General features: G+C 35.4%; 1 protein-coding gene across 5 annotated transcripts; it reads right to left on the bottom strand.

Annotated features, from left to right (window-relative positions):
- Positions 1 to 2,395: 2,395 nt before the first annotated feature.
- LOC107553979 (traB domain-containing protein) lies at positions 2,396 to 11,751 on the bottom strand. 5 transcript variants are annotated; one of them, XM_016236327.1, is made up of 12 exons: positions 11,341 to 11,750; positions 10,627 to 10,676; positions 10,069 to 10,126; positions 8,940 to 9,103; positions 8,712 to 8,852; positions 8,483 to 8,593; positions 8,113 to 8,252; positions 7,263 to 7,371; positions 6,089 to 6,152; positions 5,190 to 5,286; positions 3,383 to 5,101; positions 2,396 to 2,838 (listed from the first exon to the last, which is right to left on the bottom strand). In XM_016236327.1, the coding sequence occupies exons 2-11, from the start codon at positions 10,648 to 10,650 to the stop codon at positions 4,930 to 4,932; spliced, it is 1,080 nt and encodes a 359-aa protein (XP_016091813.1). In that variant the 5' UTR covers positions 10,651 to 10,676; positions 11,341 to 11,750; the 3' UTR covers positions 2,396 to 2,838; positions 3,383 to 4,929. The 5 variants fall into 5 exon arrangements, with proteins under 5 accessions (XP_016091813.1, XP_016091811.1, XP_016091812.1 ...); XM_016236325.1 differs by having other exon boundaries at positions 8,940 to 9,106; positions 11,341 to 11,749; XM_016236326.1 differs by lacking the exon at positions 11,341 to 11,750 and adding an exon at positions 10,792 to 10,832 and having other exon boundaries at positions 8,940 to 9,106.
- Between the last annotated feature and the right edge of the window lie 715 nt (positions 11,752 to 12,466).

Here is a 12,466-nt window from a genome sequence, read left to right as displayed (position 1 = left end):
AATCTCCAGTCGCTCAAGGCAAGAGCGGCTTGTTCTTACTCCCATTTCATCCATCCCCACATGTGATAGCGATCTACGCAAAATAACACTGGAACATGAGATATAAAGACGCGCTAAACGCGCTCCAGCAGAGGCCATTCACATCGTACTGATGTCTAACAAAGCTTGTTAGTTAAGGAGACTAGGGGAAAAGTGACAGTCATCCTTACGTAACTGCAAAGAGAACCAAGCTGTTCTCAAATGCCCACGGAAATCTGGTCCGTCGTTGTTTTTGTTCCCCCTAGAAACAAACACACAGGATTCGAACATTTATTCAGTCCCCGTTTACTTTCACCGAAAAGTGAATATATATAATATATATTACATATCATTTAGCTTTGACTATCCCCTATTCAAAATTAAAATGTCAAAAAGAACTTCAGATAACTTCAGTATTTACTGCAGAACTAATAGCAATCTTACTAGCACTTCAGTGGATAGAAGACATACAACCAACAAAGGCAGTGACATGCACAGATTCTCTTTCAGCACTAAACAGTTTGTCAAGTGGAAAATCATTAGCAAGACAAGACATGATAAATGAAGTAATGCAGAGTCTTTTTAGAATAAGACAGTATGGACTTCTGGTAAATATCGTGTGGGTACCTTCACATATAGGTGTGAAAGGAAATGAGGAGGCTGATCATTTGGCTAAACAGGCATTAAATCATTCACAAATAAACATTGAAGTGGCATTAAGTAAATAAAAGCGATAATAGCGAAAGAAATACAGGAAATACGGCCAAATGAATGAAAAGAAGGAACAAAAGGTAGACATTTACACTGCATACAAGAAAAAGTTGGTTCAGAGAGAAGACGATTTGGAAACAGGAAAGAGGACGTTATAATTGCAAGAATGAGTATTGGTCATTGTTTATTAAATCATGAAAACATGAAAATGGAAATTGTGACAAATGTGGGTTAACAGAAACTGTAGAACACGTACTTATAAAACGTGAGGCTTATGAAAGAGAACGTTTCCAACTAAGTCAAGCTTTAAGGTATCTGGAAATAAATGATCTGTCACTCCAGCTTTTGTTAGGCGATGGATCTAAGCAATCAGGAATATATTGCGAATTAGTTAGTTATTTAAAAAAAATAATCATTTTAAGGTAGCTCTTGTTTCTAAAGTTCCTATTCATTGTGCGCTTCACACTCCTTTCCAGTAGGTGGCGGGAATGCACCTTTTAAGTTGGTTTGCCAACCGCCATTAAATCCTAAAAGAAGAAGCTTTGACCATATTCACCAAATAGAAAGGCCATGTAGATGTCATTTAAATACATTTGCAAACCATGCTTCTGAATTTGGGGGGAAAGCACCTCTCAAGCAATTAACTTAAAATAGCCATGTATGAAACAACCAAATGAAATGATGTAAAGCTGTGAAACAATATGTCGTTATCATGTACAGTAGCCTTTAGTAACGGTTGGTTCTGGAAGTCCGAACAAAAATATTTAAAGCCTGGAAGACTTGGGAAGTGTAATCTCATTGCTGTTTTCGTTTACTAATGTTTATTTAATGCAGTGATTCCTAAACGTTTTTGTCAGCCAAACCCCTGACAAAATATTTACTTGGAGTCTCTGATGAAGTTAATATTTCAGTAATTTAACAACGCATTCTCATGTTTACTGTAAAAAACAAAACCCAATACAATACATTTTTACATTAAGCCTATGGTAACCCTTGTGTAATAGACTATAATGTAATGTTTAATTGATTTTAAGAAGTTGATATAAACATGGATTATAATTAATTTTTTATGTCAATATGGTACATTTAATAGTAAGTTTAAAATAAGTTAGACAAAAAGTAATCTAAAAATTGGTAAGAATACATTACCTAAAACGAGTAACCTCCTAGACTACATTACTATAATTTTCATCATGTGATCTGTAGTCAGTAATGGATTACAATTTGTAAGTAATCTACCCAGCACTGTAATTATATGCACACTTTATGCATTAAAGTACTTACTGAAGTTATGAAAGACAAATATAACGTTGGAAAATTGATTTAAGATTTTAATATATGAGATATAGTAGAGCATTGGCTTCTTGAATATGAAGGACAAAAATGATAGCACTAACAAAAGAAGTGGGACTATTTATTCCCCTTTTCCACAGTTAACAATGTTAGAAAAAAAATGACATTAGAGCAGTAAAGCTGAAGGATGCACAAAGATATGCCTCGAATACCTTTGACCATGTCATATCTCATCCAATAAGTGCAGCAGATCTAGATGCTCAAAAAGTAAAACTGCATGAAGTTAACAGGAAGACAGAGTTTTAGTTTTTAGGAAGACAGCGACAGGAGAACTAGACTACTTGGTCATTGGATCAGTAGAATAAAAAAAAAAAAATACATTGTATTACACCAATCAGTTAGTCAACCGGTTTAATTAGTTTGCAACCACCTTGATCCATTACGATCAAATTTAAATGCAGGGACTATTATACAAATAGAAATGCTCATTAAGCACCAGGGCACTGACAAATATCTCAGAATGCTAATATATATTTCAAACCATTACAATGTGTTGTAAAAAAAATCCCAATTAAATAATCCCAACAAACCATCTAGACAAGGAATCATGCAGATACATCCGTAGTCATTTCCTTCTCCAGCATACCTGTAAATGCACATGGCATGCATGCAAAGCTTTAATCACATCTTAATTTGAGCCCCACTATAGTTCAAAACAGAGCATTTTCCATTCAGCATCTAAACATTTAAAAGAACAGAAGGCATTAGCATTCCCCGCAACACTTAAGTGTTATGTGCTTCAGATGTGCCTGTGACCTAGATGCCACATTTAAAACTGATTTTCAGTCACCCTATAAGACACATTATAAAAAGCTACATGGAAAAACAAGTAAAGATGTGAAGCATTGATGGCTTTTCTGTTATAAGCATTTGCTTGTCAACTCTACCTTCTTTAATGGTTCTCTACACTTATTCTTGGTTTCTCTACACTTACAGTTTCAAGTCATTATGACGGTCTCATGTGATTCATGTTTTAAGTTAGTGTGGTGAATTATGATCAACTATTTTAAAGGTCTTTTAAATTGAAAAAGATCACATTTCATTTTACATGTTAGAGTATTACCATACTGTAAGCATTAACATTAAGTTTGTTTCCAGTTTAGCGAAATTAATCTTTAGGCGCAACTCCTCTTCTATAAACAGTAGCAAAAACAGTAATGAAAATACTTAATTTCAGGGGAACAGATGTTAATTTCTTTAAAAAAAAAAAAAAAAACTAACTTGATTTCTCATCTTACAACAACATTTTGCATAAACACAATGCAGCTTGTCTAATTAATTGCATAATTCACTCTGTGACCTAGATGCCACATTTAAAACTGATTTTCAGTCACCCTATAAGACACATTATAAAAAGCTACATGGAAAAACAAGTAAAGATGTGAAGCATTGATGGCTTTTCTGTTATAAGCATTTGCTTGTCAACTCTACCTTCTTTAATGGTTCTCTACACTTATTCTTGGTTTCTCTACACTTACAGTTTCAAGTCATTATGACGGTCTCATGTGATTCATGTTTTAAGTTAGTGTGGTGAATTATGATCAACTATTTTAAAGGTCTTTTAAATTGAAAAAGATCACATTTCATTTTACATGTTAGAGTATTACCATACTGTAAGCATTAACATTAAGTTTGTTTCCAGTTTAGTGAAATTAATCTTTAGGCCCAACTCCTCTTCTATAAACAGTAGCAAAAACAGTAATGAAAATACTTAATTTCAGGGGAACAGATGTTAATTTCTTAAAAAAAATAAAAAAATAAATAACTTGATTTCTCATCTTACAACAAAATTTTGCATAAACACAATGCAGCTTGTCTAATTAATTGCATAATTCACTAATTTCTAGAAACTTCCCATTAGCAAGAACCAATTATGAAACTGTGAGAGAAAAACAGAGGACCCCAGATTTAATAGTACCCATTTATTATGACCATATGGAGCGAGAGTAAAACACCCTGACCAGTCTCTATTCCTTTTAGCCCTTCCAGGACATGTGGTAGGAGGCACTTGATAGCTAGCATGGGCAAAGTTTATGTTGGGCTTATCAGGTAACTAGAAAAACCAAGCAACCATGCTTCCCCCCCCCCATTACTGGATGTTAAACACTGTGTGCAGTTGTTTCAGTTCCAGGCATTTAAAGTCTTTTTTGTCAGAAACATACAAATTCAATCAGTGAAACCAAAAATACTTTGGTCGTAATAATTTTCCCGATGTTCATTACATGTATTTAACATCAAATTATACTTAGTTTTAATAAAATCTGAGTAATGCTTTTCTTCACAAATGGTCCTATTGTGCAATTCAGGGTTTCAAAATTAATTCTGTGATATTGTTCCATTAATTAAAAAAAAGGTGTCTTTATCATTCATTCTTAATGAACTACACATTAGGTCGCAGATTAAAACGTTGACTCTCAGGGAAAAACAACACTGGACTGCTGGGAAACAAAATGCATCAACTATTTGCAGGAGCCAGAGTAAATCACAGCAAAATAAAACTTCAATTCAAGTTTTCCCACGATTAGGTGGGAAATCCCGCTGCAGCTCATTTTCTAGTAGGTCATACTTTAAGAATGAAGAAAAGGGGAATGAAAGCACGGTCCGATTTCTTTGGCAGTACAGCTCTGCATCCACAGAGCGGATGGATGGACAGAGGGTTGAGGAGGTAGAGAGCTAGTCAAAAGCTTCTACCCATATTGTTTATTTCATATGGGATGGAGACAATGTTTGCCTATAATTTTCCCCTTCACCCAACCACCATCCTGTAGTTAAGGCTATTGGTGTTCAGTGTGACATCCTGATATCACTGCTGAAAAGTCTGTGCCGATAAAAAAAAAAATAAAAAAGTCAAACGGAAGGTGTTCGTATATTTTCAAACAACGATTGGACTGTCGGAAAGGACAGTAACGCCCTCCCCACACCCTTGCTGGCACGGAAGCAGGCATAACCCAGAAGCCCCCACATGGCTCCTTTCAACACATTGCGTACTACCCAGCCAAATCGAGATGGTGGAGCCACGCTAAAAGGAAAAGAAACAAAGATTTTTGTCATGATATATCTGGTGCTATTAGATACCAAAGTACATGCGCAGCTGTGTCGGTACTTACCTCATGATCTCATGAATATTGAGCTCTTCATCCCAGTTCCTCTCAATACCAGGAACATGACCCATGCCTACCACTCCAACCACCACAGCAGGCACTTCTGAAGAAAAAAAAAAGAGAGCGTCTGAACGAGAGGTTTCATATAACAATTAACATGACTCCAAATATGTTTCTTGCTTGAATGAAGCACTGGCAGTTTTAGTTTAGCATAATTTATATACTAATATAGCATACATTTATTATTTTAAATTAGCCTTTATCAGTTGTCATTTTTGTAATTTTGTTATGTGCGTTTGCCATTATTACTAAATTTTTTGAATATTTCTATTTAGCTTTAATTCAGGTTTAATCTGGGTTTCATTCAGGTTTACTTCAAATTTTAGTACTTCAAATTAAAGGTAACAGTTTTAAGTTTTTCATCTAACATTTTATTTCCGCAATAATATCACAAGGGATTTTGTTTTATTGTTTGCCCACAGTATCAAAATAACATTAACAGTATCACATCATATATTCATGTTACAGAATGTACAAAATCTAAAAGATAAGCAAAAATAAATGGGGGGGACAAAGCAAATGACAAAGAATGATCACACCATTTTAGAGCAGAATTAAAATAAGAATTAAATGAAAATGAAAGAAGTTAAAAACAGTTAAAAACTGCATGTACGTCAAGAGAGCTCTTTTATGTATTCCCAAAGGGGAGACCATATCAGCCAGAATCTGTCAGATTTTTGATGTTTATCATAGGCATGAGGGTGAGTAAATGACAGAAATGTATGTAAATGTATGACACTGAGCATACCACAATATGTATTTTTAAATTCAAGAAATTTCCCTAGATCAAATTAACATCACTATCACTTCACAGCAGGGCAGAGACTGCGGCATACAGTACTCACTCTCAGCGTTAGGAGGGGCCTCCACACAGCGCGCTGCTTGTCTAAGTGTGTGTGTGAGGTAGATGTCTCGTTCTGCAACAATAGTGCGGTGGAGGGCTGGGAACTCGCCAATCATTTCTGACATGGTCTGCTCCAGAAGGTCCTTTTGTTTACATTTCTCTACATCCTCCTTGCTGATAAGAGCAAGAACACATACCAAAATAAGATTCATGTAAATTTCAACCAAACAAGAACATGTCCAGGTCATATTTCAGGGCAAAGTTTATGTTGGGCTTATCAGGTAACTAGAAAAACCAAGCAACCATGCTTCCCCCCCCCCATTACTGGATGTTAAACACTGTGTGCAGTTGTTTCAGTTCCAGGCATTTAAAGTCTTTTTTGTCAGAAACATACAAATTCAATCAGTGAAACCAAAAATACTTTGGTCGTAATAATTTTCCCGATGTTCATTACATGTATTTAACATCAAATTATACTTAGTTTTAATAAAATCTGAGTAATGCTTTTCTTCACAAATGGTCCTATTGTGCAATTCAGGGTTTCAAAATTAATTCTGTGATATTGTTCCATTAATTAAAAAAAAGGTGTCTTTATCATTCATTCTTAATGAACTACACATTAGGTCGCAGATTAAAACGTTGACTCTCAGGGAAAAACAACACTGGACTGCTGGGAAACAAAATGCATCAACTATTTGCAGGAGCCAGAGTAAATCACAGCAAAATAAAACTTCAATTCAAGTTTTCCCACGATTAGGTGGGAAATCCCGCTGCGCTTTTCTTCACAAATGGTCCTATTGTGCAATTCAGGGTTTCAAAATTAATTCTGTGATATTGTTCCATTAATTAAAAAAAAGGTGTCTTTATCATTCATTCTTAATGAACTACAGATTAGGTCGCAGATTAAAACGTTGACTCTCAGGGAAAAACAACACTGGACTGCTGGGAAACAAAATGCATCAACTATTTGCAGGAGCCAGAGTAAATCACAGCAAAATAAAACTTCAAATCAAGTTGAATTTTCTGACATGGTCTGCTCCAGAAGGTCCTTTTGTTTACATTTCTCAACATCCTCCTTGCTGATAAGAGCAAGAACACATACCAAAATAAGATTCATGTAAATTTCAACCAAACAAGAACATGTCCAGGTCATATTTCAGCTACAATAAAACAATGTCTCGTTCTGCAACAATAGTGCGGTGGAGGGCTGGGAACTCGCCAATCATTTCTGACATGGTCTGCTCCAGAAGGTCCTTTTGTTTACATTTCTCTACATCCTCCTTGCTGATAAGAGCAAGAACACATACCAAAATAAGATTCATGTAAATTTCAACCAAACAAGAACATGTCCAGGTCATATTTCAGCTACAATAAAAAAAATCATGTTTTGCTTAAACAAAATGAAGTCTATATTTTAAAATTACTTTTACAACAATTATTGTCTTTAAAATAATGGTCCTAAATAAAGGCTTCATTAAGCTTGATGGAATTTCATGCTTAAAATTTAATCTAATTCAGATTTAAATTAGATTTAATTTAGTAAAATTTGCCTTTATTAAAAATATAAATAAAAATGTGAAGGCTGTCGATCAATTGAATTACTTTTGAATATATTTTTTTTAAATATTAAATTAATAATGTTGATTAACTAAATTCATTTACAAATCATTAGTGTTAAAAAAAAATAAAAAATCAAATTAATTTAAAAGTCATTACTTTGGCGGAAGAAATCTTAATGGATTGGACACACTATAAAAGTGCCTTTAGCATTATATTAGCATCTTATTTAGATTATATCTTATCATTGAACCTAAGCTTATCGCTTCTAGACCACAACTATCCATTTCGCAAAAATTTGTTTTATGTACAGTACACATGCAGACTGGCATCTTTGGCCGTCGTGTCTTGGTATTTTCTTGTCTCATTTTTAAGACACCATATGAAGTTTTAGATTCTAAGAGAGTTCTTAAAAACACCAAGAAGTGATAAATGTGCATATAAAGACAAAGTGGTGTAGACTTGTACCTGATGGGGTCAGAGAGGAAGCACAGGCCCCAGGCCAGACGAGCCTTCTGCCACAGGCTGAGAGCAGCTATTGCACGCTTAAAGGTTACTGGAATGGGCCGATCCCCAAGATGAAATTTACAGAAGGGCACTTTTCCTGCCTGCATTGGGTAAAACAGAAGGAAATGCATATTTTATTCATGCAGACCAGTCTTTGCCGTGACATGCACTGCGGTGTCCACAGGTTTCATGTTTCGTGACTACGTGCATTTACGGTTCTTTGATAATTGGTGACATCTGCTGGGAGTCAGAAGCGAGTGCATGAGATACAGTGCATGTCAGGACCATGAGGACAGCGTAAGTGAGCGAGAGCATGTGCATTCACACGGACCTCCTTAAAGGCTTCTCTAAACTCTCCTCCGGGGGCCATGCCCAGCTGTTCTGTAATGTGAGCCGAGACTTTGAGCAGCAAGATCTGCATGAGGCCAGACATCACTCCATTCTGACATGAGAAATGAGAAAACAAAACAGAGAGTAAAAATGAGGTTAGACTAGTAACATGTCGATAAATGAATGCAGAGGAATGTGTTTGACAATATAATAACTATGTCATGACTGACCTGTTTAATGGCCTGCTGGACCTTCTCCAAGTTAATGTCTTTAGCCTCTTTTAGCAGCGTCTTCTCATCCATCTTAAGCATGGATACTCTATACTGGCATAGCTCCACCACCACAACATCTGGCTGTACCGCTCGGATTGTCTGAAACCGAGCACACCGTATCAAAACAGCATTTGATCAATCAGTAGAACTGATGTTAGTCTATAAAAAGAGAAAGCCAATTCTTACAGTGGTAACATCCTTCTTGCTGCTGTCGCTGAAGTGGGCAGTGCCAACCAGGTACACAATACTGCCCTCAGGTGTGGCGAGACGCGTCACGGTGTCCGGCAGATCTGGCTCCGTCTGTCGGCGCTGGGTACGCATTTGCCACAACACTTCCACTGCCTCAGAGTCTGCTAAACAGACAAAAACATTTTCAAGATCAAAACAAATATTTATTTCAAGAACATAAGAGGTGGAGCAAGAACACAGAAAATAATTTTTAGAGAACTAGTTTCAGAACTGAAAATCAGAAACGGAAATGGAAAATGAGTCGTAAACAAAAGTATGTAAATAGTCTTCTTTCCATATGAGCTCATAATAAAAAGAAAACGTTGCATGTAAACCAGACAGAAATGGTTAAGATCAGTCATGTGATCAGTACTGGAGCACAAACATAGGAAGGTTGAGCTTTAGAAAACATATGGTTTGATCTTTTGTGGTGGTGTGACATTTGAAAAAAAGTTTAAAACTTGAAATAGTTCAAATCGGCTTAATTTTCTAACTTAGATGAACTAAACTTGTTAGTTTAGCAATTAAATGTGCACTGGAGCAGTGCTACTACTGGTAACAAAAGTTAAATTGAAAAAAAACATTAAAAAACTAAAAACATAACTGGGAAAATAGAATAAAATTAATTGACTCTAGAAAGTTTTTGAAACATGGCATATTATAAAACTGGAAAGCTTTACAACCCTCCTGCATTAAAAATGAAAATGCCACTAGACAGCAACAACACTAGACTGTGCTGAGAAATTTAATAAAAATTGTAATTATACCAGTTAGCACAAAGTTGGTAGCTTTAAAATACTATAACTAAAAACAAAATTAAATTAGAAAAAAAAGAAAAGTATGATAGTGAAAACTAACAATAAACCCAACTGAAAAGATCGATTTTATCAATAATTTATTCATATTAGTTCATTAATAAAACATTAAAAACTCTAACAACCCTGCACTGAACAATGAGAGTTTTGAAATGATAGAATATTACACCTTTGCCAAGAAGATTAATTTTGACGACTACACAGCACCATTTCTTACAAAATCGTATAAAAGAAAATTGGGATTTGTAAACTTTAAATCAGAGATTACTCACAGAGTCCAAGAGGAAATGGAGGTTGTGTATCATCTTCTGCTTGGCCAACTGAGTCATCCTAAAAACAAAAATGATGCATAATAATCTACATATTTCTTTATATAAACGTACACAAAACAGGTGCGAAAAAGCTCTGCATTCACTTCTAGGAACTGCCGTTTTGTTTTCAAGAATGAGCGAATGATATCTTGAGCAGTTTTAAAGTTTCAGTAAAACAAAGAATGCTGTACATATTTCTTCATCATGGGAAATGTCCACCTAAACAAACAAAAGACCATTATCCAATACTTTCAGTACCCACAAGAAGGCAATAAAGAGACTATTCGTACATTCACCAAGAATGAAAGTGAATGAAAAGCACAGAAAACTGAATCACTGAACCACAACAGATGCCATTTCAATTTAGCGGCATGCATTTATGACTTCAATCAAATCCTCCTTAATAATTACAGATAAACATCCATCATCGTGAAAATTAATTAGTTTATAAATACTTCTAGTGAATTTCTCATCCTGCCAAAGACTAAAAACAAAACCTACAAGCTCTTAATTTTATACCTCCGAGTTGTTGTCCTGATCCATTGTCCACTGTTCAGTAAAACCTCAACCTGAAATAAAAGATCATATGAGTCAGACACAAAAACAACCCACATAATATGACTCCACCAAATGGCATTGAGACGTTCAACAGATTTGAAGAGCTTTGGAAGGCTGTGTACTGGCCTGTTGGAAATATATGCCTCAACACTAAACCAGACACTGTTTAATTAAAGGATTTCTAACTCTTTTCTGACTTGTGCAGTTGGGTTGGTTGAGTAAAGTGAGTCATCAGACTTGATTATCAGCCAGCCATCTTGCCTCGTGCAATTACACCACGTATACTTTTCGAACTACTGTGATTCCAGCACAACAGGATTCGTTTTTGTTTTGATGAGGGTTCAGATCTGATAACTATCTTTTAAGTTGCACAACAAAGCGGTTTATGTTGACCATGTAACAGATCTAATCATACAGAAGGCAGACATTAAAGGTGGCAACCTGCTTTCGTTAGCACACCAAACTCAATTCAGACAGCTTACAGTTTCTAGCTTTTAAATGCTTTTGTAAGCAGTTACATTTCATAGAAAAGCCGAGAACATTTTAAATTTAAGTTATAAACAGTCAGTCCAAACAGAAGGTAACGTTAAATCTAAACCGCAAAATCTGATGCACTATTAGCTGCAATCTCAGCCACCACTTCGAAAAAGCAGCAAACATAAAAATAACTCTTACATTTGACTTGACAGACAGCTTGTCCACTCTTCCCACGAAAGTACCGGATCGGATTGGACCGGGGTCGGACAGTCAGTTGTACTGAGGGATGATTCTTGACAAGGTAGTTCGGCTACAGGCTAACTGCGTACACATCCACGCAGCTGTTAGCTGATGCTATGCTAATATAAGCTAAGCCCCTTTAAAAACTTTATAAAGAACTAGCTAACAATACTTATTTTGACGCGCCGTGACGATTATAATATTGCATTTTATTATAGAGATATTTAAATAATACTAAAACTACCACCTTGACTGTAGTTTATTCGCCTAGCCTCGGCAAAAATGAAATGATTAAAGTTAGAGCTACAGTTCCGCTGCTTGCATGACTCTGTAGCGCCGCCTGTTATTGCAATGCTTTCTGGGTAATGTAGTGTATATAGGATGATAGCGACTGAGGTCGTGTAAACATGATTTTGTGTGGGGGAAAAATCGGGTTTATACTTAATCTATATTAATCCATATAACAAAAGCAGGAAGTATAATTTAAACATTACCCTGCCAAACTGTTTTAAAAGGAACTATTGTAATCCAAATTGTAACTTTTGTAAGTGCTTGCTACACTGTAACAAAAAAAAAAGTTAAAAAGTAGGCCTAGATGTAACATTACATTGACTCACGTTTGTGCTTTCTGAAACAAAATGCGGTTAAAATCTGCATTGTTAATTTTTTTGTTTAAAAAAAGAGAAATTTTCACAGTTTAAGTAGACATTTGATCTTACGTTTAAAACAGATTACATTGGTCATTTGTGAGGTGCAATTTATCCTCGTCATTCAGATAATATTATAGTAACTGAAGACAAAGTTTGAAAATAAAAAAACGAATTGTTTATTATGGTAACTACAATTCATTAACCTGGTGAACCAATGGTCAACCAATGACCAAGCCCAAACGCAAAAAAAGATTCATAGCCAATAAGGTGTTTCTTTTTGGCTAAAAAGCATGGCTGCACATCTGAATTCTGTTAACAGAGCTCATGTAGGACAGGTGGGATTTCTCATCATACTTGTTTCAGTGTTTTTGTGAGGTAGTAAGCATTTTATGCATGATATTAAAAATTGCCTACAGCATCTTACAACATTGTGA

This window comes from Sinocyclocheilus grahami, unplaced genomic scaffold (genome assembly GCF_001515645.1).
Source record: "Sinocyclocheilus grahami isolate Dianchi unplaced genomic scaffold, SAMN03320097.WGS_v1.1 scaffold487.1, whole genome shotgun sequence".
NCBI classification, from domain to species: Eukaryota; Metazoa; Chordata; class Actinopteri; order Cypriniformes; family Cyprinidae; genus Sinocyclocheilus; species Sinocyclocheilus grahami.
Note: the sequence above shows the minus strand (reverse complement) of the source record. Positions and strands in the feature narration are given on the sequence as shown.